This window comes from Pectinophora gossypiella, chromosome 2 (assembly GCF_024362695.1).
Source record: "Pectinophora gossypiella chromosome 2, ilPecGoss1.1, whole genome shotgun sequence".
Classification (NCBI taxonomy): Eukaryota; Metazoa; Arthropoda; class Insecta; order Lepidoptera; family Gelechiidae; genus Pectinophora; species Pectinophora gossypiella.
In genome coordinates, this window is record NC_065405.1 from 17389054 (window position 1) to 17413660 (window position 24607).

Here is a 24607-nt window from a genome sequence, read left to right on the forward strand (position 1 = left end):
GCGTCATGTTCAAATAATCCACTTCGTGTCATTCCCGGCGCAAAGGTGCCCATCAAACTAATGTTCAATTATACTGAATTTTATATAAGACAAATGTACGGGATCCTTGTGTGCGAATCCGACTTGCACCTGGCAGTTCTTTTACAAATGAAACCATTGAGGAACAGTTAACTGCGTTCCAGCAATGAACTGACGAAACAAATTCAATACGAGCAGCTGAACCAATGGAATGGATAAAAGCACGAATTCAATTCAGGATCGAACAAATATTCCAAATTATACAATTTCGTTATTGTTCAGTCTGCGGATTTTTATTTATTGTAGAATCTGACAATATTCACAGTTTACATTATGCAATCACTTAATTACAGGTCAATGAATTGTGTTTTTAAATATACAGGGTGGTTAGTGACATCATAACGAATATTGAGAGGGATGATTCAGCTCATTATTCTGAGTTAATATCGAGTGTATTTTTCCGCCGCAAAAGTATGGAACTGAAAATAATTTTAAAAAAAGAATTCATGATTTTTCCGACAGGACAACACCAATACCTATATGGCTATCTTATATGGCTATCTGTATGTATGTGCACGGCATTATTGACATCGTAACGAATATTGAAAGGGTGATTCAACTCATTATTCTAATATCGAGTGGAATTTTCGACCGCAAAAGTATAGAATTAGAATAATTTAAAGAAATTTAAAAAATGTCATGAATTTTGCGGTGGGTAATTCCATTTGATATTAACTCAGAATCATGATCTGTATCATCCCCTTCAATATTAGTTACGATGTCACTAACACCCTGTATTGTTTCATGATATATCTCCATTATGGTTGAGGACAGCGTCGATGCGTAGAATAAAGTCTCCTACATTTTTTTTACTTAATGTAGACATGAAATGAGGAGAGCTGAGGGCGCTCACCCGGTAGTAAATTTAAGACACCAGGCCTGCGGGTGCCCTATTAGGTGCAAACCTGGGCTCAGGAAGAGATGAAAGGATGGATGGGCTTAGAGGATTATATTTGCAAGAGTTTATCGACCTTTTCAAAGGGTTCAAAACCCTTTCAAACGACGTCCAGTAGGGCTACAAGATAAAATTATGTATCGATTCAATGAATTTTGTCGAAATTGATATGTGTGTTTTGTTCCTAACATGAGTGGCACGTTATTTTTTTTATATTTTGACAGAACGATATTATTTATTCGGGTTCACATATTAGGACTAATGGACATAACGACATAATATATCGTCAGAATCGATAAAATTACCGTGACAAAATTTTATCACGCTGCGTATGTTAGCCGTAATGAGTCGACGTTCGAGCGATAAGCTCTGATGGAAACCGTCGACCACGCCGGCGGGATCGGTATCAGGGTCTTGAAGCGTTTGTTGTCGCTAGCAGATTGACCGCTTTAGCTTAGACCACAGTGATACTTCACACAAAACACCTCGTTTTACACAGACACTTAACTTTGACGTTATCGTACACGCGCATCTGTACGGTGACGTCTGACGCCATACGATTCAAGACTAAGTTATGTTCGAGGGGGTGAGGTAAACCTAGCACAGCCGCTGGTGGGGAGCGGAGAGTTGCCGTTCTATACGCAGTATTATTCCTTATTCTATGCTTAGACTTCGCCCTTAGTCGACGAAATGGAAGCTGCGAAATCTAGTGGTCTAACTGGATAGTATCTAGTCTTTATCAAACTATTCAACAGAAATTTGTCAGCTTCTTCCTCCGTGGTCCAGTGGTTGAGCGTTGGGCTCACGATCCGGAGGTCCCGGGTTCGAATCCCGGTGGGGACATATCACAAAAATTACTTTATGATCCCTAGTTTGGTTAGGACATTACAGGCTGATCACTTGATTGTGTAAAAAGTAAGATGATCCGTGCTTCGGAAGGCACGTTAAGCCGTTAGTCCCGTTTACTACTTACTGATTTAAGTAAGTAGTCGTTACATGAGCCACGTCAGGGGCCTTTGGCGGCTCAATAATAACCCTGACACCAGAATCGATGTGGTTGGTGATTCATCTCACAACCACACGATAGAAGAAGTACCAGCTTCTTCAACAGAACTTAGTCAAGTTGTAAATGAGTATGAAATATGACAGTGACAATGATAAAAATATACACCTTACTACTACGGCTTATTTAAAAGTATAAGGATGAATGTGGATGTATGTAGATAATGGTGTCAATTCCTGTAAATACCATCTAATTTTATTTTAAGTTATATCTGTCATTTGCTTATCCGCCGAAAAGGAAAGGGACGGGTAATCGACAAGCATAAAATTTATGGAACACGCGTCAATTTTAAGCACAAATCTAAAACAACCGTCTAAAAATTTTACATTGGCCAATAACCCGACAGAATTAAGTTGACAGCACACGTCAAACGGTTTGCATACCAGCGAGATACCTTTTTGATTCGCCCGGGTTATTCATTCGTTTACTCATTCTTCCTAAAATTAAGAGTTGTCAATCATCCGACCCTTTCCTATTCGGCGGATAAGAAAATGACAGGTATAACTTAAAGTATTTTATAAAATTGGGAGGTGTCTGCAGGAATCGGGGCCAATGTGACCTTACCTTATTACGTACGAAAAAAAAATACTGTAAATCTTAAGTTGATATTACATGTAGGTAAAGCCGCGGACGGAATACTAGTTTCTCTTATATTATTTGACGAAAATGAGGTTACTTTGGTATAGAAATGAGGTAGACTAAACAACTGAATTCTCATTGTGATGCTTGGGCTTTGTTTGAGTGGGTAATGTTTGATTTGCTAATTTATGTATCATGGATGTATGATAATAATTCAAAGACGCTAATTAAATGTTTCTATGTCTTTGAGTGGCTGGTTTGCGGCGGGCCTATTAATCACCCGACTGGGGAAACAAAAATGAGAGTTATGTGTTTAACCGCTATGTATGCTTGCATCTCACTTCTAAACCACCTGTCAGAATTTAATAAATGAGGTGTCACTAGAAGCGTCTTGACTGTCATAGGCTATGTGACGTGACGCTTAATTCAATGTGGCGCCCTCTTGAGGACAAATTGAGGAAAAAATTTTTTTTCCGTGTAGTAGTGTATTATCACCATGAAAGGGCTTAATTTATACATTTCAAATATGTACATATTTTACTAGCTTTTACTTGGATTTACTCGATACGCCCTCTGCTGGTTCCTCTAGGTTTTTAAAAATCCGGGTGAGAGCCTTATATCTACAATCACTACAGTCACGACAAAAAAAAAGTTTTTCAAAAGAAATTTAGTTGCGGATTTTATTTAGCTTGGTGTAATTTCGATGTATAAATTCGTTATAGTTAAAATCATCTTTGAATCGAGTAGCACTCAATGGGCGCCAAGCTATATTTTTTCGCCACTCAATTTTTAGTCACGTTCGAACAATTTTAAATGTTACAAAAAGTCAAATCGTTCCCTGCTACTGCCTCTGCGTACTATTTTAAACAACTTCAAATAAAAGAGGTTATCAAATTAACCCCTATGTATGTAATTCCTATTCAATGGTGCTAATACCTGTAAACACTATCTAATTTTATTTTAAGGTATATCTGTCATTTTATTATCCGCCGAAAAGGAAAGGGACGGATGATTGTATATACAAAAAACCCTTTCAGAAGGTTTATTACACTACATATTCTTTCGTGCAATTCGAACCTGCGACCCTACAGTGAGAGACAGGCATTCTTCCAACTGTGCGACTGCCTGTCTGACCTTCCAACCCGCGAAGGGAAAACCACCCCAATACAGGTTAGGTCATATACCTCCGAAAATACATTGCTCGGGAATGTCGGTTTCCTCACAATGTTTCCTTCACCGCTGAGCACGTGATAATCATTTATGATCCAAACATGAATTCGAAAAAAAATCGACAATCATTGGTTTAGGCCTGTGCTGGCTTTGAACCTACGACCTACAAGTAAGAGGCAAACGTTCTACCAACTGGGCTACCACGGCTCTTCTCTGCTTTCTACCCACTAGATTACAATGAGTAATCCAAAAAATATTATTATCATGTTATATTTCCTTAGTGTGTTCCGGTCCCCGGTCTCGGGTTCAGGCGGGGTTCCTACCGCTGTCTCTGCAAGCGAGGCTTCTACTATCCCAACACGACGGCTGCCAATCGCTACTACAACGGCAGCGAGATCGAAGAGGAATATGAGAAGCATTTGCTGGTAACTACATAATTCTTCTTCTTCTCTTATATGGGTTGTTAGATCTATTTATTTATATCAGGTAACAAAAACCAGCAGCGTGGTGGAGTGTGCTCCAAACTCCTCTGGTTGATTGAAAGAAGGCTTTTGCCCAGAAGGGAGATGTATACATATAAGCAGATGTAGATGTAGGCTGTTTAAGTTATGTTTCTGGCCTGTCGTGTCCCACATCTGAGCAAAGGCTTCCCTTGTCCTCTTCCACAGTTCCTTATCCAAGCAGATGTCTTGGCAGTCCCCTTCAAAGGTGATGCTATGTTAACGTTGTACTAATTATCCCCGTTTATATTCATTACAGAACCAAAAAAACGTGTACGCCACAGCTTTGGGGTTCGAATGTCTTCCGTGTGCCGAGGGTTGTGAGGCTTGCGTGGACGGGTCACCGTGTGTGGCTGCCTTGAACTGGGTTGTACGAACCACCATCTTCGCCTTGGCCTGTCTCGTCATCTCCTGTCTACCCTTCATCGTCTACTTCACCATCAAGTACGGACATGTCAGGGTAAGTCATATCGCTGATGGTCATCACATCATCACGAGCCCATTAACGTCCCCACTGCAGGGGCACGCGCCTTCCCTATGGATGGATAGGGAAATCGGGCCTTAAACCACCACGCGGGCCCAGTGCGGATTGGTGGTTATTAACGACTGCTAATGCAGCCGGGACCAACGGCACCGCTGATGATATCACCAGAAATTATTAATATTATTATGAAGACTGTGATTTGTTGGTTTAGGGACGTACGCTGTTTGTGTTTAAGTTATGAGCTACGGAACCATTAATTTGGTAGTATCTAGTTTCGATAATATATATGTAAGGTGAATATAAAATTATCTTGCTTCCGACTGGAAATCTTCAATGTAAGTACTAGACTTAGTACATTGAAGATTTCCCAAGACAGTAATGCTCTATTTTCATTAAACACGCTCGAACACTCGTGTTTTGGAAGAATATTCTCGAATACTCGTTGGAAACTGTGACTGCATTTTAAATGCCAACCAGCTATTATAGTTTGCATAACTGCATTTGAACTGAAAACCAACTGCGCAATGCGTTTGCAGTCAGTGTGCAGTTTTAAACTGTAGCTGGCAGGCTAGCTGCCCGGTTGTAATGAGTTTCTATTGCAGTTGATTTGCAGTGTTGATGCAGTTTTAACAACTGCAATAAAACTGCAAGTGCTTCTGCTAATTTGCAGACGGTTGGCATTTCTTGGTGGTTACACAACTCTCAAGATACAAGTAGGGCTAACATGCGCAAAGTGATAAAATGTTGGCACGGTCATTTTCTATAGTCTCTGCTTACCCCGGTGGGAAATAGGCGTGAGTTTATGTATGTATGTATGTACGTGTGTCATTTTCTCGATTCTGACGATATAATTATGTAGTTTTGTCGATTGTTGCTAATATGTGAACCTACGTCGTTCTGTCTAAATGAAGAAATCCTTGGGTGTCGGGACGTTGAAATTATTTATTTATTTATTATATTTATGAAATGAAACAGCAGCGTCTTGTCATGTGTTGTATTGAGACAAGGAGCGAGCGAAAGCTCCGCGAATGAATGTAATCACAATAGTGTTTCCATATTTAAAAATATTAAAATATATTATATGTTTTCAACACTAAATAAGAACTCAATTACGTGGCACGCATGCTAGAGAAAAAAAAAACTTATCCATTTCGACAAAATTTACTGAATCGATCGATAATTTTATTACGCATGTAAGCTATGCTGGTGAGGTATTGTTCATAAAACTGGGTACATTCTGTAGGTGACGAAACGGTTGTCCTGATGGTTACCATGATATCCTAGTAAGATAGGACCCTAAGTCTGTTATACTTTCACTTGGTTCCACAGCCAATAAATTGGGGATTTAAAAAAACATCGGACTTTTTCAAAATTGTTATTTCGAGAAAAAATTGGCTATCAATTTGTCTTCCTAAAAGCAAGAATCAATCAGGTTTGATCTTTTCACTTTAGAGTGAAGCCCACAAAAACGGCGAATAGGTATCGAATTAATGTTTCAATGTTCCGTTTTTTGTTGCATTATGTAGTCTTAATTTATTATAGAATGATTTGGGAGCGCTGAGGACTCAGTAATAATTTCAAGACATATTTTTTGATTATGCGTGAGTCTAGATTTGCATATTTTTTGAGCAATGGTGCTGTACATTAGGCTGTTTATGAATGTTTATGTAATGTAATTTTTCAGGGTGTCTCAGGTCAGAAAATTGTTTCAGATGATTACTTTGTCACAGTGAACTAAGAAAAGTAGACAGATAGGTTTCAAATAAAGAACAGCAACACAAACTACTTATATCGTGGCTGACCTTGCAAACTGACGAAACTGCATTTTTTTTTGCTAAAATGATTTGTGTCTTTTCATACTTTCATACTCCACTCATACTTTTCATACTCCACCACGCTGCTCCACTGCGGATTGGTGGAGGTGTTTTTACGGCTAATAGTCGGGACCAACGGCTTACCGTGCCCGCCGAAGCACGGAATCATCTAACTTTTTCGGACAATCAGGTGTTCAAGCCTGAAAAGTCCTTACCAACCAACCCCTCCGGTTGATTGAGGTAAGGCCTGTGCCCAGCAGTGGGACATGTATAGGCAGTTTATGTGTGTTAAGTTTTACATGTCCAATTATAATTCTGCGCTGTATAGTCGTGAAATGTAAATAATTAATCAATTCTAATCGGGCGCTGACCTCACTCCCTTTAGGTCTTAATTTCTAAGGGTAGAGCGTGCGGACAGTATCTCGTACGCACTTACTCTCTCGTGTGTGAATTTTTGTATAGAGTGTCCAGTGTGTGCCGATAGTAACTAACATCTCTTTCACTCTTTGACCGTGTTTTGATGGAGCCTCAGCTTTTGTTCGAAATTGAAATTACTTTTAAAATATTGTGATATTTTTACATAAACTGAAGCACATACTGTGAACCAATGTTTATGTAACCAACCTATTCCGATAATCCTCAGTATACGTTTGCCTCTCGTTTCAGATCTAAATCATTAGGGGTTAAGGAGGTCTGAATTGTGTGAGGTACCTAACAAGCTCTTTCAAAAGCGGATCGATAAATCCGGTAAGATCAGGCAACTAAATTCTGAGTTTTTCTTCACTTATTTCCCAAGTTAAAAGGCAACACGAATTTTATTTTTAAGGATAAGATGGTCTATAATCCCACGGGTCTTATCCCCGAGATTTTATTAGAGAAAAAGTAAAGAATTTCGGATTTGTTTGCTAACAGGGCTCTTAGTTTGTTTACCTACTTTGCCTTTGCGCTGTTACCTCGTTTTGGGAGCAATCCAACACAGAGGCGCACTTCTAAGATGTTATTTACATCCATTTACATTGCAAATGCTACTATTATTCGAGATAGATAGACAAAATAAAGTGGTAATTTTGTTTAGAGGAAGCAGGAACTAGGTATGTGGGCCAAAACGAGATACTTACTCACCTAACCTATTTATAGAATTCCAAGTTAAGTAGAACTTCCCTGTCTAAAATTTTATTCATTCTCTCTAAATGACCGTATCATACTTATTAATTGCAGTATAAACACGTTTTTATACACAGATGATATGGTGTTCTTTTTTGCGTGTTCCCGTACGTACGAACACGAGCGCGAGCGCCATTTCCTGCCTTTCTGCGCCCTTCCGCGCCTCTCTGCGCGTTTCTGCGCCTCTCTGCGCCCTTCCGCGCCTGTGTGTGCCCTTCCGCGCCTCTCTGTGCCCTTTTGCGCCTTTCCGCGCCAGTTTACTTTTACGCCCGCCTGCACACTTTCTCGTTCTTTCGCTTCAGTGGAAAACAAAGACGGCAATCGCTTTTGTAACAAAAAAATCTATCGGGATAATCGCTTAGTCAAAGAGAAAGTAGTCACTTAAACTATTAACATTTCAAATCCAATAGTTTTAGTTAAATCAACCGACTACAGTTGAAACAGTAATTCGATACGTGCACGAAGCTTTTAAACGATTTGATTTCAAGTGAAGGAATTCCAAACTTCCTCTCACTGAGTTAAACTACTAAATGGTATTGCTCACTGTTTTGTGCAACTTTTTAACGAGACAGTGGAAAAGGCTTTTAGTTTGTATTCATGGACAGACAGACAATAAGGTTAAACAGAGCCACAAATCACTTAAAAGTCAAAACTGAAGATAGTGGGTTCAGACTCTAAGATGGCCCATTATGCGTAAAAAACTAAAGTTATCTAAATATCGCTTATGTCATATCTGTAATGTTTAACAGGATGTAATCCCCAAGTCGATTTCCACAATTACCTTTACACTCCAAACTGTTCCATCGGTTTATCCAGTCGATTTAACCGACTACTTTTCACGTACATAGAGTTTACCGAGACAGACTTAAACGTCTTTCTACAGTCGGACAGAAACTACTTTACAGAGACGAACTTAGAATTATTTCCACAGACGTACATAGAGTACTTGACAGAGACGAACGTAGAATTATTTCCACAGACGTACATAGAGTACTTTACAGAGACGAACTTAGAATTATTTCCACAGACGTACATAGAGTACTGAGACTAACTTAGAATTATTTCCACAGACGTACATAGAGTACTTCACAGAGACTAACTTAGAGTTATTTCCACAGACGTACATAACGTAATGCACGAAGAGGAACTTCGAGTTATTTCTACAGACATACATACAGTACTTTTATCGAGACAGACTTAGGGTTCTTTCTACAATACGTACATAGAGTATTTTACAGAGAGGAAGTTCTTTCCAAGGGCAGACTTAGCGAGTTTTCCCCCGTATAACCGAAGTCCCCGTGATTAAACCCATTGGCAACAGCAAGTAAAGGCCTCCGTGGTCCAGTGGTTGAGCGTTGGGCACACGATCCAGAGGTCCCGAGTTCGAATCCCGGTGGGGACATATAAAAAAAAACACTTTGTGATTCTTAGTTTGGTTAGGACATTACAGGCTGATCACCTGATTTTCCAAAAAATAAGATGATCCGTGCTTCGGAAGGCACGTTAAGCCGTTGGTCCCGGTTACTACATACTGATGTAAGTAAGTAGTCGTTACATGAGCCATGTCAGGGGCCTTTGGCGGCTCAATAATAACCCTGACACCAGCGTTGATGAGGTTAGTAATTCACCTCACAACCCACACGATAAAGAATATTTATTATTGACCTAGGTATAACTACGCTAATGGTAGTTATTAATAGGGTAGTTTAGTTACACGACTCCGACCTTTCATAATAAATTGAAATCTGGCGTGATTCGTACACTTAACCAACTTCAAAAAAGAAGCAGGTTGTTTTCAAGGTTATTATTACAAAGAGAATCGACATTAAAAATTGCACTTTACTGCCGCTGTTATGATCGTAATTATGTATAATTTTACGTAATTTTCCACATTTAAATATAATACTAGTAAACTTTTATTGTAAATGACTGTTCTTGGTGGAAAACAAGTTAATTATTTTTAAAGTAGGGCAGCATGCCTTATTGTATTACTTTTTTTTTGTGATTTATTTCAAGTTAGCCTCAGATATTCATAAACTAAAACCTAACAGACAGAGGAAACCTGACAGAGGGCAGCAGTAACTGTCAGTACTATTCAGAGGCGGAGGACAGGAGTCCTAGTAGGGCTTTATAATAGACTACTCTGAGCGCCATCCCACTTGCGTCAGACAGAGTACTGCGGGGCGGAAGGCAAGAGGGAAACCACTGCCCTATTTTTCCCTAAAAAAGTAGCATGGAAAATGCTGCGCCGACAACAGCGTGGCTTTTAAATTGATGACGATGAGCATAAACTACTTGGCCGGGCCGATTAGTGTCGTGTTTGAATAAAAAGTTCCATGCGTGGTCAAGGACAAATATGGTGTCTTAGTGAAATATGATGACCCTAATACTCTTATAGAAAAGCGAAGACGCAACAAATCTCCAAAACCTAGTATCACCACTACACTTACACACACACTAAAGACACTACACCCACGCTTACACACTTTACACACACACTCCAACTATACACACGCGTACACTTTTGAAGATTCAATCTCGTCATATTATACTATCTAAGCTCAGTTTTCCTTCCAGGTGGTTCGAGCCGCCAGTCCAGCTCTTCTCAGGGTCATAGTCCTCGGAGCAATGCTGATCTACTGCACCACCCTGGTCATGTATGGAAGACCAACAGTCTTCACATGCACTGCCAGGGTCTGGCTGAGGGAGGTTGGCTTCTGTCTCACGTATGGTGCTCTGATGTTGAAGACATGGAGGTAAGATGGTTTCACTATTATAATACTTTAAGATTTTGTTTTAGAATTCACGCTAGGATTATCATCAAACAGCGAAGGAAAGTATCGTGAACATCATCATCAATTTAAGAGCCACGCTCTTGTCGGTGCAGCATTTTCCATGCTACTTTTAGCGTGAAATATCAGAAAAAAGTATTTCGGAGGTATGTTCATTTGTGATTGCTTCGGATTAGAAGGTCAGCTAGGCAAAACACCTACCATTAAATCTTCAACTTTGGAAAGTGGACCCCGTGAAAACGGGACAACATAATACGAGGTCATGACTATATTGCCAATTGTCATAGTTCATTTGTTGCGATGGATATAATATAGCTTGAGTTTCGTTATTGCAAACAAATCAGTAAAGCCAACAGACTTTTTACCCACCTATTGTTATTCCAAATTCGAACCACAGTCAAGCTAATTTTGGAAATCGAAGTCTTGTAAATCGTATTGTAGCAGCGTGGAAGACCAGGAAATGTCAATGTAGCGAAGGTTTGCATTTAGACATAGAATGAGGATGTATACGTATATAGAACGCCAACTCCCCGCTCGCCAGCAGCTGAGCTAAGTTTACCTCACCCCTCCTCGGTCTTACTTTAGTCTTCAATCGTTTGGGCGTCAGACGTCACACACACAGATGCGCGTACTAACGTCAATGTGTAGTGTCTGTGTAAAAGGTGCTTTGTGTGAAGTGTCCGGGTTGTGGTTTAGGTACGAAAATTATTAACGCACGCATGAAATTTTACTATTGACAATTCTGGCATATAGGCGGGATTACCAGTTCATGTCTGTATCTCACCGGCATATAGAAGATACTGGATAGGTTGACATGTATTGTACATAATACATACATACATACATAAACTCACGCCTATTTCCCACTGGGGTAAGCAGAGACTATAGAATTCCATTTGCTTCGATCCTGACACACTTCTCTTGCTTCCTCCACATTCATCAATCGCTTCATACACGCACGCCGGTTCAGAGTAGATCGTTCCGACCAAGTAGTTAAAGCCATCTGCGGCAAATCTACAATAAGTCACGTCAAAAAAAAAAGAGTAGATCGTATCCTTTTCTAAATTATCTCCAATTTGGTCATCGTAAGTTCTTCTCGGTCTTCCTCTGCCAGCCCTACCATCAACTTTCGCTTTATATACCGCTTTTTGTTGTTTTTTTCTTCCTATGGGTCTCGTGAGGAGGCTCGGTGTCGCTCAGCGGGCAATGGAGAGAGCTATGCTCGGTATTTCCCTGATCGATCGAATCAGAAATGAGGAGATCCGCAGGAGAACTAAAGTCACCGACATAGCTCGGAGAATTGCAAAACTGAAGTGGCAGTGGGCAGGACACATAGCGAGGAGAACCGATGGCCGCTGGGGCGGAAGGGTTCTGGAGTGGCGACCACGTGTCGGACGACGCTCAGTAAGTAGGCCCGCTACAAGGTGGACCGACGATCTGGTGAAGGTCGCGGGAAGCCGCTGGATGCGGGCAGCGCAGGAACGATCGTCGTGGAGATCCTTGGGGGAGGCCTATGCCCAGCAGTGGGCGTCATACGGCTGATGATGATGATGTTGTTTTTTGTATTGTACGTACCCAGTAATTATCTAAGTAGCTCCGGTTTGTCGTTCTGTGTGGCCCCGCCATTTTGACGCACCGCAGTTTAACGTGTATCTTTTGCATTCATAAGATACCTTTCTTAATAGAAAGCTACTAAATGTTTAATTAAGGTATTCAATAGCAACTACTAGTTCAATAATTAAAACACATAATAACAGGTTCTTACCGCGTTTAAATGGGGATATGAGACTCCCGATATTTCGACACTGTTGCAAGTGCCATGATCACGGGATGACTGATGAGATTGGAGTGGAGTAGGTAGATCTATAATTTTCTACGGGCAGACATATCTGTCTACCCTCTTTCTTTGCCGCTTGTTTATGTTTTTGATATCGGAATGTTCGGAACCATCTGAACTCGCACCAAACTCACTACGACAAACCGCACTCACTGTGTCCTCACGTTTTTTCACCACATTAGGCCGTTTCAAGCTTTTTACAACACCTACTACTGGACGGAAGGGGCATGTCACAGGGACTGTAACCTGGAACCTGACAGAGGGCAGCAGTAACTGTCAGTACTATTCAGAGGCAGAGGACAGGAGTCCTAGTATGGCTTTGTAATAGACTACTCTGGGCGCCATCCCACTCGCGTCAGACAGAGTACTGCGGGGCGGAAGGCAAGAGGGAAACCACTGCCCTATTTTTCCCTAAAAAGTAGCATGGAGAGTATTCGGAAAATGCTACACCGACAAGAGCGTGGCTCTTAAATTGATGATGATGACTACTGGATTCCACATGGTCGATAATTTGAACCCGTCTACTAGTTCAATAGTATAAACTGCCTACATACGTCCCACTGCTGGGCACAGCCCTCAATCAACCGGAGGGGGTATGGAGCATACTCCACCACGCTGCTCCACTGCGGGTTGGTGGAGGTGTTTTTACGGCTAATAGCCGGGACCAACGGCTTAACGTGCCCTCCGAGCACGGAATCATCTTACTTTTTGGGACAATCAGGTGATTCAAGCCTGAAAAGTCCTTACCAAACAAAGGACAGTCTCACAAAATGATTTCGACAATATCCCCATCGGCAATCGACCCCGGAACTCCAGATCGTGAGCCTAACGCTCTAACCACTAGACCACGGAGGCTGTTCAATAGTATACCCAACAATACGAACGCGCCATTGATGTTATAATATGTTACTAACCTCATTGGAACCCGCCCTTTTGACTCTAATATGTTCTGGAATTCTTAGCAGAAAAGTTTTATATTTGAAACATTTTGTCAGTTTTTTATAAAATATTATGCTACAATAACATTTTGTAGCTAAAAATAAAACATTTTATTTTTGTTTCCTCATCGCTTGTTAAGTAAAGTATATAAAGCATTTTCATGTACCGTGAAGCGTGTACAAACAGTTTGATGTCTATATATTTATTTATTTTTAAACTCTCGCAACACGTGATTCTCTAAGAGCAAGCGATATCATAGAGCTCTGCGCCGTGACATCTGTAAGATTCACACGGAAAACGCATTAACATACTTACACATAACATAACATTTTGCCTTTCTACAACTTTATGAAATAAACTTTCTTCCAAGACATTTTGTTTTTTGTACAATAAGACTGTAAAATTATTAATTGAAAATTAAATATGATATATCAACGATGACTTTTGTATAGATATATGTGTAAAAAGGTATAAGTAGACTTGTATCAATTTACACAGTATAAAAGTTGATGTCAAATGATACATGTAATTTATTTTGATCCTTTACCATTTCTGTTTAGGTTCTAAATATAACTAAATATTAGAAAAGAAACTTTCCATCATGACCTATCGACACATCTAACTTCTGTTCCATTATTCCTTATAAGTCGCGAGCTAGAATATTTTTAAATTTAAACTCGATTTTCTCAAAACTTGAATTTTGGACTTGTATTACTTTTCACCGACGGTACAGACATAAGCTCACGTCTATATCCCAATGGAGTAGCCAGAGGTATATCTATCGCATGATGAACTCAATACCCACGTATAATTATAATTGTACAAGTATAATTGTAGAATGAGAAGCTCGGTGGCGCAGCGGTAAACGCGCTCGGTCTGCGATTGTTGAAGTTAAGCAACTTTCGCAAAAGGCCGGTTATAGGATGGGTGACCACAAAAAAAAAAGTTTTCATCTCGAGCTCCTCCGTGCTTCGGAAGGCACGTTAAGCCGTTGGTCCCGGCTGCATTAGCAGTCGTTAATAACCATCAATCCGCACTGGGCCCGCGTGATGGGTTAATGCCCGATCTCCCTATCCATCCATAGGGAAGGCCCGTGCCCCAGCAGTGGGGACGTTAATGGGCTGATGATGGCAGTTTATGTCCTATAAAGGGCGCCACATTGAATTTAGCATAACGTCATATAGCTTATAACCACCGGACATTTAAGACGCTTCTAGGGTCACTTAATTTGTTAAATTCTGACAGGTGGTGTAGAAGTTAGGTTAGAACAGACGTGCGTACATATATAAATACAGCGATCATACACATAACCCTCTTTTTTGCTTCGCCGAAGTCAGGTAAAAATGAAGACGTCTTTTAAATTCAACCCATCAATTATTCAAGCAGGTGTTATTGCATCAGCATAACCAGCGTTGCATTAGTAATTCAAGTTTTTAATGGAATTTTAAGGATGTCAACTTCATGAATTAAAGAGGAAATGTTTTCATTTGATTTCAAGATGTCAAATAAAATATTTTTTCTATTTGCACGGCGCTTGCCTCTCACAGGCGTAAACGGATTGTCGATTTGTTTTCGAATTCATGTTTGGATCATAAATGATTATTGCGTGCTCAGCTGTGAAGCAAAACATCGTGAGGAAATCGAAATTTCCGAGAAATGCATTTCCGGAGGTATGTCACCTAACCTGTTTTGGACTGGTTTTCCCTTCGCAGGTTAGAAGGTCAGACAGGTAGTCGCTTCTGTAAAAACTGGACCTGTCAAATATTCAGGTCAGGTGGACCATGTGAAAAACAGGACAATGATAGGGAGATGACTGTAACGATTACTATCTATTTTATCTCTGGTCTATGGAGTTTTATGGAGTAAATGCTGGAGATGATGATGATGATGATGATTTGTACAGTCATAATACAAATATGGCTCGGTGAGGTATGGGTACCTAGTTCATCTTGTGATGGATGTGCCTCTGACTACCCCATTCCGATATAGTCGTGAGTTTATGTTTTATGTTTATATGGAATCCAGCCAATACACTAAGAATAAGAATTATTATTTGAGTAGCTTTTAGATTATAAGAAGAATTGGAAAAATGTGCAATTCCACGGAAGTACCTCTATCCTCTAGTTTGGAAGAATTATGAACCGGACATTTCTAGAGAATTTGATCCTCTTATGAAGCTTTGTGTAAGTGGATAGCGATGTTTTCAATGGAGGAAAGTTTCCCATTACGAGATATACCAGTTGTCTAATATTTTTTTACTCTTTGAAAATTACCTTTGGAATGGTATGGATGCTTTTTGGAAATCCGTAGCCAATTAGAAAAAACGGAACCCTTATGGATTCGTCACTTAGAACAGACTGGCCTTACTTTTTTCCTGTTAAGTCTTTTTTTCTCGAAAAAGCTTTAAGTAATAGAAAAAAACACACATTTTTTTTCTTCATTAATTTCAAATTTCGCGCTAAAACGGTTGGTCACGTGACATTTTGCCCAGTGACGTCACATTTCAATAAACAAATAAACTGTCAAACTATAACCTGAAATGTGATGTGACGTCACAAGAAGCTCAACCGTAGCCGCCCGTTTTTCGGTTCTTGTAATACACAGATAAAAAAAAATAATTTGAAATTTAAGAAACCCGACCAAAGAAATTGTTCAATTATTATGACAAAAGGTTAAAAATGCTAAAAAGCAATAAAAAGCAAAAAATAACTTATCCTTAATACCAACCTCATCAACAACATCAACAACTTATCCTTATATATTAATATGCTTGCAAGCAAACTGAGCGTGTAACGTTCCTGTCACACTTAACAAACGACCTGATGACCTTGAAGACCTGAACCGATATCCACCAAACATAGCTAAGAACACTGACTGATATATCTTTCAAACAAAAAAATCCGCATTAAAATCGGATCATCCGTTTGGGAGCTACGATGCCACAGACAGACACATACACATTTACACACACACAGAGACACGTCAAACTTATAATACCCCGTCGTTTTTGCGTCGGGGGTTAAATATCGCATTCTTATTTTGTAAAAATAAAATACTTAAAAAAGATCTTTATAAAAATAACTATAGGATCATCATCAACATCATCATCAGCCCATTAACGTCCCCACTGCTGGGGCACGGGCCTTCCCTATGGATGGATAGGGAGATCGGGCCTTAAACTATCACGCGGGCCCAGTGCGGATTGATGGTTATTAACGACTGCCAATGCGGCCGGGACCAACGGCTTAACGTGCCTTCCGAAGCACGGAGGAGCTCGAGATTGAAACTTTTTTTTTGGTCACCCATCCTATGACCGGCCTTTGCGAAAGTTGCTTAACTTCAACAATCGCAGACCGAGCGCGTTTACCGCTGCGCCACCGAGCTCCTCATAGGATATATAAAATATAAATATAAATTGCCTATATACGTCCCACTGCTGGGCACAGGCCTCCCCTCAATCAACCGGAGGGGGTATGGAGCATACTCCACCACGCTGCTCCACTGCGGGTTGGTGGAGGTGTTTTTACGGCTAATAGCCGGGACCAACGGCTTAACGTGCCTTCCGAAGCACGGAATCATCTTACTTTTTCGAACAATCAGGTGATTCAAGCCTGAAAAGTCCTTACCAAACAAAGGACAGTCTCACAAAGTGATTTCGACATCGGGAATCGAACCCGGACCTCCAGATCGTGAGCCTAACGCTCTAACCACTAGACCACGGAGGCTGTTGCCCTCATAGGATAATTATCGTAAAATAATAAACTACCATATTCGAAATGACAGGAAAATGCTGGAACATTTCCCTCAATATTCGGTACGGTGTTACTTCCTTCCTTCGGTGTTCTTTCTTGTATTTACGAAGGAAGCTTGCTCTCAGAAGTAACCCTATTAGGATTGATTGATTATGGTGCAACAGATAATGATATTTTGTTACACTAAATTAGTTTTGTTTTTTCCTGTAATCGGTATCCTTAAATCTTGGTCCAGTGGTTGAGCGTTGGGCTCACAATCCGGAGGCCCCGGGTTCGAATCCCGGTGGGGACATAACACAAAAATCTCTTTGTGATCCCCAGTTTGGTTAGAGCATTGCAGGCTGATCACCTGATTGTCCGAAAGTAAGATGATCCGTGCTTCGGAAGGCGCGTTAAGCCGTTGGTCCCGGTTACTACTTACTGGTGTAAGTATGTAGTTGTTACATGAGCCATGTCAAGAGCCTTTGGCGGCTTAATAGTAACCCTGACACCAGGGTTGATGAGGTTGGTATTCCACCACACAACCCACATGATAAGGAGAAGCCGAAAGCGGAATAAGCGATATCGGTTTCATACCAGGTTGGGGCCTGGTGATCTGTAACACAGGCCTACGCCTATCACAGACACCAGTCTCTCGCCTGCTTTATTAACCTGTACCCGTATTCTTTGGATATTGTACTCAAGTTCTAAGCTAGTGAGAGAAATAAACATTATTTTTATTTTATTTATTTTTTTATTTTTATACAAAATTCCGCTCCCTAAATCATTCGCCATATTATTATTTTTTTAACGTGACTTATGATAGATTTCCAGCAAATGGATTTAACTACTTGGCCGGACCAATGAGGAACACTGAGCGGATTATATTTGAAAAAAAAATCGACTGTCGTAAGCGATGAACGAGGGAAATCGTTGACCACGCTAGCGGGATCGGTATCGGGGCCGTGAAGTGTTTGTTGTCGCAAGCTGATTAGCCACGATTACTCTTGCCATAGTTAGCTATGTCTATCGGGTCCTCAGGATCGTATATTACGTCCTTCAGCTATTGTCCCTATTCTGTGTGCGGCAAGCATAAACAGCAGCATATTGAACTAGACATGGGTTGTGTCAGAATTTAATTAGTTCGGAGCGGAGAGTTAGTCTTATACTTAATTCCACGATCATCATCTCCAAATCATTATCCCGTTTTTCACATGGTCCGTTTACCTAACCTGAAGATTTGACAGGTCCGGTTTTTACAGAAGCGACTGCCTGTCTGACCTTCCAACCAAGGAAATACCGGCCCAATAGAAGTGCATGCATTTCTCAGGAATGTGGGTTTCCGCTGAGCCGCTGAGCAAGTGATAATCATTTACGATCCAAACATGAATTCGCAAACAAATTCGACAATCATTGGTTTAGGCCTGTGCTGGATTCGAACCTGCGACTTCAAAATGAGAGGCAAGCGATCTACCAACTGGGCTACCACGGCTCTTAATACGGCTCTTATTCTAAATTCCATGGTATGGTAAGTATCTAATAATGTTCACTGGATATTAGGTATACGTTCCTCGTTTGTCCGGCTAAGAACGCCATAAGTCACGTCAAAAGGCCTCTAGAAGCTTACAGACGGGTACCTTCAGTAATAGAGGTTCAATGACTTATATATTTTTTCCATTAACCAATTCCCACGGGCAGTAAGGTATTTTGTGATCGCTCGATCTAATTTCAAAACGGTTGGCCTTTGGCAGTGATGTTCAGAAAGCTTTCGATTGTGTATCGATAGAAATATCGATAAAATAATAATCTTCTCTTATTCTCTCATTTTTTCTCTCTGGCAAACCTTTTCTTAGCGTGGCAACATGTCCACACGCAAAACCTTTAAAAAAACTGTTTGTTGAGGTTTTTTTCATGTTTTCATGTTCGGTCTTCATCTTCTATCGTGTGAGTTGTGAGGTGGATTACCAACCTCATCAACCCTGGTGTCAGGGTTATTATTGAGCCGCCAAAGACCCCTGACATGGCTCATGTAACGACTACATACATAGCTCATGTAACGACTACATACATACATGGTTTCCGATTTGTGCTCGGTTAATGGTAACAGGCTCGTCCCTTATTACGGTCACGAGCATTAATATTATGTATACACTTTAGTACCATGCACATTAACTTTTTTGACAAATTGAACTGTAAGTCTCACTAAATGTCAAATATGTTAGTGCGACAGAGTCCTAAAGTGGGTATAACTCCCGGCAAACTTCTTGAGCATCGAGTGTCGTAGTGGGGGAAAGTTCGCGCACGTACACTTCCGTGCAAAAAAAAAAAACTTTGGATTATTTTCTTAACTTCATTAAAAAAAACAATTATTATATTATTTAATTATGTAAATAAAACTTAACTTATATTATTATAGTTTATTAAAACTTATATTAATATTATTATATTTAATAAAAAACTAATCGTCAGGTAAGTTGATATTCCTTCCATGAGGTTGAAACCAGCAATACTAGAGCTAGTGCTAGGTTTTGGATCTGTAGACATAGACCTCGTGCTAGTAACTAATTCTTAAACTTAAACAAATGTGCAATAACAAAAAAAACTAACAAAAGAGCAATAACAAAAACGTGACAGTTTCACTGCGCGCAAGTGTATTCGGGAGTCAAAGGGACGAAGACAGAGTGCGCGGGGGAAGTATCGACTGATCTACCAATAGCCGGTCGATGCGGGACTCACCCGCCCCCGCGCCTCGTACCGCACCACCAAAGAGTTCTAATATTCGGTTGTGCGCAGTCAAGGTCGATGCTCAAGAAGTTTGCCGGGACCTATACATTATATTGCTCATGACTGTACATGGGACTTATCTGGCGAGAAGTAGGTGTGCATACTACTTATACACATTTGCCTACCCTTTCGGGATACAGGGGTGATGCTATGTTATGTTTTTTTAGATCCCCAAAAGGTAACTTGCGCTTGTAGGAGTTAAAGTCTTAAGATTAACAAACCAAGGTATCAGATCATCGCCCAACCATGTCGAAGAGGACAATCATTAGAGTTGATATTTTATCGATTTCTTCCAAAAAAGAACAAGAAAGTTTAGTTTATTATCGATACCATTTTTGTCAGCAAGCAGCACTAATCGCTTGTACAAGTAAAGGATATTCTTTGGTGTTTTGCTTCTGTTAAAAATAGGATTTTAGGAGTTACGAGTGTACTTGGAAGCCATATAAAATGTTTAGATATTTTATTTGACTATTCAATGTCTCGTTGTGATTATACTGTCTTTTATTTTTGGCGTGACTTATTGCAGATTTCCGCAAATGGCATTAACTACTTGGCCGGACAAATCTATATTATCGTTTGTGGTTTAACATAAGATATAAAGGAATAGAAAATGTTATTTACAGCTACAAAATAAGGTAGTATGCATTCCATAGTTTATTTTTAAAATTAACATTTTTATAGCCCCGGCACCCCGTCGGCGAGGTCGACGATTTCCCTCATTTGGCGCTTACCGCTATCGACCCACTAGGGTCGATTAATTATTTCAATATGAACCCCCTCAGATGACGCTCTGTGCCTAGGTTCGCGCCCAACAGGGCTTAAAATTTGTACCAGGTGAGTGCCCTCTGCGCTACCCATTTGTCCGGCCAAGTAGTTAATGCCATCTGTGGCAAATCTACAATAAGTTACGTCAAAAAAAATAATGAGGAGGTAAGCTGTACGTGTACAGCACACATCTATTTATTTGCGCACATTTATAAGAAAAAAACTTCATAGTCCGTTACACAAAATAACTTAAGACGAACCAGTCATTGATGTGATTCGGCAAAGGGAAACGCGTGCGTTTGGCAACTCCTTTCTTTAATATCTCTGCGTACCTTAGCGGACAGAAATTATCCTCAAATGTTTGGAATTGGCTCTCAGAAATAAGGTCAAGTTATAATTTAAAATTGGAATATAGACAGCTGAAAATATACAAACAAAATGTCAGGAAGCAAAATGTCAGGGACATTGTGAGAGAATCTCGTGTTTTGATCTGGTAACCCACGGCACCCGGCTAATAAAATGCCTCGTTTTAGATTGAAAAGTATCGAATTCAATTTCCTAAACCTACAATGTTTAGTTCAATATACTGCAAAGTTGAGTACCTAAATAAATAAAGTTGATAAAGAGCAACACAGTTTTAGCTATTTAACGGCTTCCGAGATCCAATAGTTAAACGTTGCGCTCGCGATCCAGAGGTCAAGGGTTGGAATCCCGGTGGGGACACATCACAAAAACACTGTGTGCAACAACATTGCAAAATCATCACCTGATTATCCGAAATTAAGATGATTCATGGTGCAGTCGGGCCTATTTACTTAAGTAAGAATATAGTAGTTTTATGAGTCATGTAAGGAGATTTTTGATGGCTCATTGACCAGATCGGTCATTGACCTAGCAACCCAATAAGAGAAGTCATTTATTTTTATGTTTTCTAAGCCATCTGCTTCGGATTCGCATGCTCCAAAGGACTAAAGAGGTCATCATCACCAGCCCATTAACGTCCCCACTGCTGGGGCACGGGCCTTCCCTATGGATGGATAGGGAGATCGGGCCTTAAACCAACACGCGGGCCCAGTGCGGATTGGTGGTAATTAACGACTGCTAATGCAGCCGGGACCCTTCGGCTTAACGTGCCTTCCGAAGCACGGAGGAGCTCGAGATGAAAACTTTTTTTTGTGGTCACCCATCCTATGACCGGCCTTTGCGAAAGTTGCTTAACTTCAACAATCGCAGACCGAGCGCGTTTACCGCTGCGCCACCGAGCTCCTCAGAGGTATCACAAATAATTTAAATGTTTCACAACTTCATGATGTAGAAAATTCTGTAATTTTACTTACATACATACATAAAATCACGCCTATTTTCCATTGGGGTAGGCAGAGACCATGGAATTCTCCTTACTATGATGATCCTGACACATCACTTTCACTTCTTTCACTCTCATCAAAGATTCGTGATATTAATTTATAATAACATTACAACCTACACTGTTGTATTTTTCTTTCGCTGCAGGTATTTGTAATAAATAAATTATTATTATTATTATTTTTAAAACCTTAGGTTTCCTCGTCTTTTGCCGGTTTACTGCCATGCACGGGCCTAAGCCAAGTACATGACAGGGTCACTCCTTGCGTTAGTATTGTGTGGTACAGGTAGAGAATGTGTGGGTTGTGTGGTAGGTTGTGTGGCTGATTGTGTATTAGGCTGTGGGGTGGTTTGAGTGGCTGTAAGTATGGGAGATTCATGTTCAGTTTGCAAGAATTTTCTGACTAATCTGCAGGTATTCAATATTGCTGCTTTCTGTAGAATAATGTACGTGTCTGGTGGTAAGTTAAGGGTTTTATTGTTATTATGAATGTCGGGCCTATGGAGTCCCGGAATTTTGGAAAGCGTGCGTGGCGCCAAAGAGGCCCCTTCAGACAATATACTCTAAATGTTGTGTGACACCAACCGGCGATTATCCCTGTATGCGCTATGGGAGTGCAACCATAAACACATCTAGTAAATATGAAATCGTATTTGTCCGGAGAAGAACGTATTAAAATGTAAATAAATACTTCCCGTGTTATGAAATTAGGATCTGTGATAGGCACGTGACTTATTTGTAGATTTGCTGCAAATAGCATTAACCACTTGGCCGGGCAAATGGGGAAGTGCTAGCCCCTAAACTGTAAGGTTTTTATTAAAATCGTCATTTGTCCACAGAATATCCGTGATCTTCCAAGTACGATCAGCGAAAGCAGTGAAGATATCAGACATGTATCTGCTCCGGCGCATAGGCATCATTGTGGGCGTGGCTTGCGTGCTGCTGGCCATCAGGACGCTGGTGGCGCCACCTGCCGTCATCGTTGGAAGAACTAAGGACGACTTAAAGGCGTACCTCTGCAATACCGATTGGTGGGATCACTCATTTACCACATGTAAGTTTATTTTAATAAATCTATCTATCTATTTACTCTGTCTGTATCCACTCACTGCTGGGTATAGGCCTCCTCTCTTTCACGCCATCCTTTCCGGTCCTGTGCAAGTCTCATCCATTGCTTTCCGACGTACCTCACAATGTCATCCGACCACAGGGCTCTTGGTCTGCCTCGATATCGCATACCATCCCTTGGCCACCATTCAGTAACAGCCTTAGCCCCGGTTTAAGCCGTTGGTCCCAGTTACTACTTACTCATGTAAGTAAGTAGTCGTTACATGAGCCATATCAGGGGCCTTTGGCGGCTCAATAGTTATTAGATAGGCTCAATAGTTATTATAAATTTACACTTATGAATATACCATATGTAATTAACGTATTACCTTTTTCACTATCATAGATAAACACAAATATTATATTTGCTTAGATCCTGGTTCAGAGTATATTGTGCTAAACTTTTTATAAGGACATCTTTAATTTATTCATATGTTTTTATTTATGTTCAGCAGAAGTCTTGGGTTCGATTCTAGGTGGAGACACGTCTATAAAAAAAGTGGCCTGCAAAGGGGGTGAAGTAATCAAGTATGAGAGTGCCCATTCTATACGTAGTAGTGAGACGCGAGGTCTCAAATAAAGAACACTTTTCAACGAAGTTTGGCTTGTTTATTTAAATTCTCAAACAAAAAACTGTACCAAAATATAAACTAAATATAACAAACTATTTTAACTCTAAACGATGATGGATAGGTTTTGTTATGGCTTGGCACGTACACCATACGTGTTAACGATTAAATATCCCGAGACATGATTAACGGATAAACACGAATATGCACTTGTATTATTATTTTTTTTTTTAAACTTTAGTTTATCTCCTCTTTCGGAGGGTATTTGCCAGAGACACGGGTCGCAGACCAAGTGCCACTGGAAGGAGGGTACAATAATTAAGTATCTGTGCCTTCAGTCATGATGTCAGTGTCGGAGGATAGGAATTTGGATGGTGTTAAGGATGGCTGCTTTCTGCATGATGACATACGTGTTGGCAGGAAGACCTAGCATTTTATTATTATTATTTTCATTGTAATAACTTTTAATTTTAAAGGGACATAATTATATCTTATAATATGGGTACCTACCTGAAATAAATGCATTTTTTTATTTTTTTTATAGCTTACTTACATACATACATAAACTCACGCCCGTAATCCCTAATGGGGTGGGCAGAGCCACAAGTAATCAAAGACAACTTGCAGCCACTGTTTATACGAAGTCCAAAGATGGATATGATGAACCTTATGGTGATAAGGGATCAGCCTATCGCCCATAACATTAGTCCATCATGTTAGAGGAGACAATCCCTCTGTCGGTTTTTACGACATGCCCGGGAAGAGAAGCAGCTGAACGTGTTCTATGTTTTTTATTTGCTCCCAGAACAGCATAGAAGATTATAGCTTACTTGAACTGTGTTATTAGCAAGGCAAGTCAGAACGTGAAGTTAGATTGTTTACTACTGTTTATTCTATGTCTAGATAACCAACCATTCCTCTGTCATGGTCCATAATGTTAGAAACGACGATGTCTTATACAAATCCTATT

The 24607-nt window shown here is 40.3% G+C and overlaps 2 protein-coding genes across 2 annotated transcripts in view; one reads left to right on the plus strand and one right to left on the minus strand.

Moving 5' to 3' along the window:
* LOC126378021 (tripeptidyl-peptidase 2) overlaps window positions 1-24607 on the minus strand; it is a 477445-nt gene that overhangs the window by 203337 nt on the left and 249501 nt on the right. The window lies entirely within an intron of this gene.
* LOC126375821 (probable G-protein coupled receptor 158) overlaps window positions 1-24607 on the plus strand; it is a 122836-nt gene that overhangs the window by 70254 nt on the left and 27975 nt on the right. The window contains exons 5-8 of the mRNA XM_050022897.1: window positions 4067-4210; window positions 4545-4745; window positions 10325-10503; window positions 22801-23015. Of these exons, the coding sequence (XP_049878854.1) occupies window positions 4067-4210; window positions 4545-4745; window positions 10325-10503; window positions 22801-23015 (739 nt within the window). The remainder of the gene's footprint in view (window positions 1-4066; window positions 4211-4544; window positions 4746-10324; window positions 10504-22800; window positions 23016-24607) is intronic.